At 36.1% G+C, this 6,879-nt stretch overlaps 1 protein-coding gene across 1 annotated transcript in view; it reads right to left on the minus strand.

Moving 5' to 3' along the window:
* Nucleotides 1-2,219: 2,219 nt before the first annotated feature.
* LOC106869613 (small integral membrane protein 7) overlaps nucleotides 2,220-6,879 on the minus strand; it is a 15,322-nt gene continuing 10,662 nt past the window's right edge. Inside the window, exon 5 of the mRNA XM_014915420.2 lies at nucleotides 2,220-2,617. Coding sequence (XP_014770906.1) covers nucleotides 2,602-2,617 — 16 coding nt within the window. The 3' untranslated portion in view covers nucleotides 2,220-2,601. The remainder of the gene's footprint in view (nucleotides 2,618-6,879) is intronic.

Here is a 6,879-nt window from a genome sequence, read left to right on the forward strand (position 1 = left end):
GTTCTATCACATTTGAAGATGTAAATGAGATCCTTTGTCATTTGGGTTAACTGATGACTGTTCATATTTACTTGTCACTTGTCACTGATTCTGTTTTCCTTTTGAGGACATTTACTATTCAAAAGCTCTGTCCACCTAGGTAAGCAGTTCCTTAATTCAGGATAATTAGTCCAGCCAGGATAAAACTGCATTTGATTGGAGAAGTATATCAGTGGCACAGTAAGAGGAGTCGGCAGTCTCATTTCCTCACTCTTTGATGTGTGGTGAATCATTACATTTCACAAAAGGGAGCAAGTCTTATGCAAAATACAAAAAAGAAAAGAAGAAAAAAACACTAGTCTACTCCAATTCTTTGATCTAAGTTGTTACCCAAGTATGGGTTTTGTTACCCATGTTGTTTCCCAATATGGGTTTTGTTGCATTCACAACTAAGAAAACTCTTTCATTTACTGGTGAGCATTGTGCATCACCACCAAGATGTCATAGCCAAAACTATTTTTTACTTGTTTAAAGATGTCATAACTGGTGTACAGTTTTTCTATGTAAGTGGAAGCTAAATTTGTCTTAACATGTGGTTGCTTAGTGGCTACCTGCAGCTGTTAATTCTCAAAGAAGCAGAAATCTAAGTTCAGTAATTCCACTGTTGCTGCAGGATACTTTTTGCTAGCTATCGATCTTCTGTGCTTTTTGGTACTATACGTCTATAGGAGATGCTGCCTTGAGATGTACCCACATCAAATAAAATCTTACTATAATGGGTGTTATGTCCATCTGTCTGTCTGTTCCTTCTTTACAGTCAAACGGATGGATCAATGGTGATGATGTTTTTCGAAAGAGGTAATCAGGATATTGAGTTTTGTATTTATAAATCACCTTTGATTTTTTTTGTTAAAATTCCAGCAACAAGAATTAACTCTGGATTTCACTCCTGTATAGTTTGTAAATTTAGAGGGTTTAGATTTTCAATACTATCCCTTTATTTCCCATCGAAGTTGGGCAGATTTGCTATCTTACTATAATGGGTGTTATATCCATTTCTTTGTCTGTTCCTTCTTCATGGCCAAATGGTTACAATATTTTTCGGGATTACAAAGACGGTCATCAGGAAGGTTTTTAGCATTAAAAAATCAGAAAGTATTATTATTTTGTGGATATTGATTTCTGAATTGATAAACCACCTCTGCATTTTTATTAAAAATTCACACACCACAAGTAAATCTGGATTTTTATTGTATAGTTCATGGCCCCATTGTAGATACAAAGGGGTTGTGTGGATGGTTAATAGCGAAAATAAAATGGAAAAAGTGTGTGTCAGTATATAGTGTGTGTGATTATTTAGGTATGTTAGTCTCGAGCAGGATTCAAAACGGCTAATTGAAGCGGCTGTTGTTTACATCTCAGTTTTGCCAATCAAAATAACCCATGGTACTAGAACATCCAGACATTATTCACATAGAACAGTGAGAGGTAAGTCTTAGTTTGATTTTTTTTGTAACCCTAAAGGTTCCGCTCATACGTTCACAGCAAACAAGGCACAGGATCAGACTTTAGATTGTGCAGGTGTATTTTTACCTACTCCAATGTTCACACATGGCCATAGTTATACGTCGCTATGAGTAGAGCAACGGGCTCCAGTAATTTGAAAATTAGTGTCAACCAAACAGAAAATATCATCTACAAAGAAGTTTTGTAATCATATTGATATTATCAAAAGGAATAGGATTCATAATTTAAATAAGGAAATTTGAGAACTTTGAATGTATAAGAGTATAAACAAGCAAAAAATAGTGTAAACAACTAAAATTAAAGTATATCTAAATAACATTTTTTTCTTAATACATTTTATGTAGTGGTCGGAGGAAGCTCTGGCTTTTGTTAGGAGTGGTCCACATAATCATCCATGATACTGAGGCTGGGAGCATATTTCAGTTCAGGAGTGAATCGTCATCACATCACTTAGTCACAAACACTTCATATAGCTGCAATAAAATGCTGTATCACCAATAATAATGTGATTTCTCTAAGACATCATCACTCAGTAATCTATCAAGTCCATTAATTATACATTTCTCAATATATACTGTTGTTATGGCTTCCCTCCCTCATTTTATGCCTCCATTATAAATGGGTAGATTTGCTAGTATACAGAATGCTACATAAGAAAATGTTCAGTATTAAACAAAAAACACATAGGAAACATTTATTTTTTCCTAATACAGTTGTCTGTGCATAATATTTTCTGAAACTTTATTTACATATTTCAAAACTCAAATACATTAATTCATAGGCTCAATGTTTATGAAAGTGTACATGCACATATATTCAAACATACATACATTACTCACACATATTTCAAAATGCATAAACATTCATAGATCATACACATGCACACAACACTGACACACACACACACATCATACACACAATGTGCATTCATTCCCATTTATAATTGTATATGTATATAAATCAAGTATGAGTATAAACCACAATTCAATTCTTTGACACCAGTTTTCATTGAAAATCCCAAACCATCTGAATTAGAAGATGAATTACAAAATTCCACTCTGGACTTGCTGCATTTGAAGAACACCTTCACAAGGGTCAGTTACCAAATAACCTATTAAAAATAAAGTAAAATAAACTAAATAATTCATAACAGTTAGTCTAGTAGCTAGTTTAAAATTCATCCATTTTAGTAAGGGAAATAAAGCATCTAATTATAAAAGGATTAAAAAGAAAAAATCCTGTAAATTTCAGTTATGAGATCCAGTTTTATATTAAGCAGATGAGAAAGAAATTCCCTTCCCCACAAAAAAGATGGTAGTATTTCATCAGTTAAAATTCTTCAAAGATGTTACTTCTTCCCAACAATTACTTGAACAGAGGTAGATAGAATTGTACTTCATATGGCTAAGTAGTTTAAGAAGTTTGATTCATAACCATGTGGTTCTGATTTCAATCCCACTACATGGTATCTTGGGCAAGTCTTCCACCTTTGCTTTGAATTAAACAATATGTTGAGGGTGGAATTTGTTAGAAATAAACTGTACACAAGCCTGTTGTATTTATGTATGCATATATCTTTGGCTGATGCACATTGATTAAGGATATAAATACAGGTAAGAAAACTGAAAAACCAGTGCTTTATGATTGGTATGTTTTGAGATGTTTATTCAGCATCCAATGCCACATGGTCCTTTAGCACTATCACCATCGGAAATGTGAATCAATTTGGTTAATTTAAAAACCTGTATACCAACAAAGCACAAAATGATATAATATAAAATAGATACAACCACTTGCAATTTTCAATTCAATAAATTGGTAGTGGCTGTGTGGCAAGTAGCTTGCTTACCACTCACAAGGTTCCGGGTTCAGTCCCACTGCGTGGCACCTTGGGCAAGTGTCTTCTACTATAGCCTCGGGCCGACCAAAGCCTTGTGAGTGGATTTGGTAGACGGAAACTGAAAGAAGCCCGTCGTATATATGTATATATGTGTGTGTATATATGTATATATATGTATATATTTGTGTTTGTCCCCCCAACATCGCTTGACAACCGATGCTGGTGTGTTTACGTCCCCGTAACTTAGCGGTTCGGCAAAAGAGACCGATAGAATAAGTACTAAGCTTCCAAAGAATAAGTCCTGGGGTCGATTTGCTCGACTAAAGGCGGTGCTCCAGCATGGCCACAGTCAAATGACTGAAACAAGTAAAAGAGTAAAGAGAGTCCAATATAAATTTAATTTCTATTATTGTTACTGAATTGTCCTCAGAACATTCATTTTGGAGCCCACAGGGTCAACAGGCTGAAGCTTATGCCATTTGAATGATTAAGAGTACAAGAGTACAATATCAAGTAAAATGCCTTACTCAAGAACATAATGAGCTGCCTGCCCTGAGAAACCCACAACCTAATTACTGGAAGTCCAACAGCTTAACCATTAAGCCACACACTTAATAAATGATGCTTATTGATTTTGAGGGGAATGAGGACTCCTCAATGCAATTACACATGCTAAGAATAGCACAGAAATCTTCAAACCACATCCTTTCAATCTTAAAATGAGTGAAGCACATTGGATAATGCAGTCATAGATAATAGTCTATCTGAAAAAACATGGGATGATCATGGCTGGGGTGCCTTTATCCCTTTAGCATTCAGATTACTCAGTTAAATGTAACGCTTATTTATTCATGTTGTTTTGAATCAATCATGTATTATCTCATAAGTTTGAAATTCTGATAGTGGGATCACTCATATTTAGAATGATATAGGGTAGGTGTAAGAGGTCAGATCAGTCCATTTTGAATATAAAACAAGTAAAATATTTTGGCCAGATTTGGTCAGTTTAAATGTTAAAGGATTAATCTTACATCTGCTCAATCAGAGATGATCTGAGACTAAATAACAACAATTACTAAGAGTTCAATCCTAGTGTAAAGTATTCTGGGCAAGTGTCTTCTATTATAGGTTCAGGTTGACCAATGCCTTTTGAATGAAATTTGGTAGATGGAAATTGTGTTGTATATGTATCTGAATAAAAGATAAACCAATACAGGATAGAAGAGACTTTTTAGCCCTGTTGCAGACAACAACCATTGAAATGCTTATGGGACAATAAAATATAACTATTCCATGCTGTTATTGGGGATAAGAAGGTTATTTAGCTGCAATAAAAACCTTGCCAAATAACATGACACACAATATAATGATATGTGGTTTTCTCTGTTGTTGCAAGTGAAAGAAGAGAAAGGATCTTAACAAATGGTGAAATTCTTAGAGACCTGCCCAATAGAAATTAGCAAGAAAAACCAGATGTAAAACAGTGATAATGATGATGAAGGGGAGGGCCTTAATATCTGATGGAGTCAGAAATACTGTCATGATGCATGGTGTGTCTTGAACATTTTAAACCTAAGGTAGATGTATAGGATTCAATTCAGGATGATGTTTTGGTGCTTCATCATCTTCAGGACTCCAAGAATGTGAAAGTATTTAGCTTGTCAAAAGTAGGTTTCTTTTCTTTTTTTTTTCCAGACTAAAAAGCGAAACTGTTTGCCTATAAAATGAAAGTATTAAGGGATAAAAATAAACTGAGTGAACAGCTGAATGCCAGCTAGATACTATAAAATATCCAGTATCACTGTATATCCAATATTGAAACTGGTTCCATCAAATATATTGATTGCATTTCTAATTGGATTAGATTGGATAAGACTAGATGTTCAGTCCGCTGCAGAACAAAGGCCTCAGCATGTTCTCTCTACCAACCATGGTCTAATGTGGAGGCCATGAATTTGAGCTCAAGATCATACTGGTTTGATGAGCCTATTCTGCCACACTGATTTGATATGGCTTGGAAGAGGGATGCAGTTTTTATTTTAAATATGTTTTAAAATATTCCTACCAAGGAGTAGTTAAGTCGATTACATCCTAATTAATGTTAGCAAAGTATAGCAGTTAACTATCCAAGTGTAAAGGGTAAAGACCTACTTTGATCATGAACAACATGGAATTGCACCTAGAAAGTTACCCTCATCATCATCATCGTTTAACGTCCGCTTTCCATGCTAGCATGGGTTGGACGATTTGACTGAGGACTGGTGAAACCAGATGGCTACACCAGGCTCCAATCTGATTTGGCAGAGTTTCTACAGCTGGATGCCATTCCTAACACCAACCACTCAGAGAGTGTAGTGGGTGCTTTTACATGCCACCGGCACGAAGGCCAGTCAGGCGGTACTGGCAACGGCCACGCTCGAAATGGTGTATTTTATGTGCCACCCACACAAGAGCCAATCTAAGGGCACTGGCAATGATCTCGCTCGAAAATCCATCCCCTCGGAGGCACAAATCTGGGCAAGGTTGTTTATGGAAGACCAGCAGTCACCCATGCATACCAGCCTCCCTTCTCCATTCCACTGATGTTATCCAAGGGAAAGGCAAAAGTTGATACTGTTTGACATCAGTGATGTTGCAACTCATTTCTACAGCTGAATGAACTGGAGCAACATGAAATAAAGTGTCTTGCTCAAGAACACAACACACAACCTGGTCCAGGAATCGAACTCACTACCTCATGGCTCTAACCACTGAGCCAGGCACCTTCATCCAAGTGTATTGAATGATTATGACGAGAATGATTAACAGCAAATACAAGAGACAATAATTTTTCTGCAAGATTACAGTCTTCATCAGATTTGACTTTTTGCTTTGGAAAACACTTCCGTTTTCCAACCTGGGAAACTTCTACTGCTAAGAAGGTAAATATTTCCATAGGACCCTGGAAATGGAGAGTGTTATTATTTCTTCTGGAAATCTTTAACTCTCAAGAGCAAATAGAACCACTTCATACAAAATTTGTCCCCACTTCCATTGTGCTTGCGTATTATTTACATTGCCAGTGTCTAGTCAATGAAGCATGAAATAATCCTGCTAACATGCCTAATAAAATGTAGTAAAACAGTTGTGAAAGTAAGGTGTAACACATAGTGACTACATAAAAATAGATACCACTTTAGCATGCAATCTAACAATTTCTCCAATCCCAAGCCTAAACTCTTATCCTAAACACTAACAGTTAACCCTAGTCGTAATCCAGATCAAGACATTTCCCAGTGTTGACTATGAATACTGCAGCAGACTGCACGCTAAAGTAGCACCAAAAATTCTTACTTTAGTCGTTAGAGTTTATAACCTCTGAGCAAGGTACATAACTCTGCTTACTCCACATTGTTTAACTCTTTACTCCTTTACTTGTTTCAGTCATTTGACTGTGGCCATGCTGGAGCACTGCCTTTAGTCGAGGAAATCAACCCCAGGACTTATTCTTTGTAAGCCTAGTACTTATTCTATCGGAATCTTTTGCCGAACCG

The sequence above is a fragment of the Octopus bimaculoides genome, chromosome 18, assembly GCF_001194135.2.
Source record: "Octopus bimaculoides isolate UCB-OBI-ISO-001 chromosome 18, ASM119413v2, whole genome shotgun sequence".
Classification (NCBI taxonomy): domain Eukaryota; kingdom Metazoa; phylum Mollusca; class Cephalopoda; order Octopoda; family Octopodidae; genus Octopus; species Octopus bimaculoides.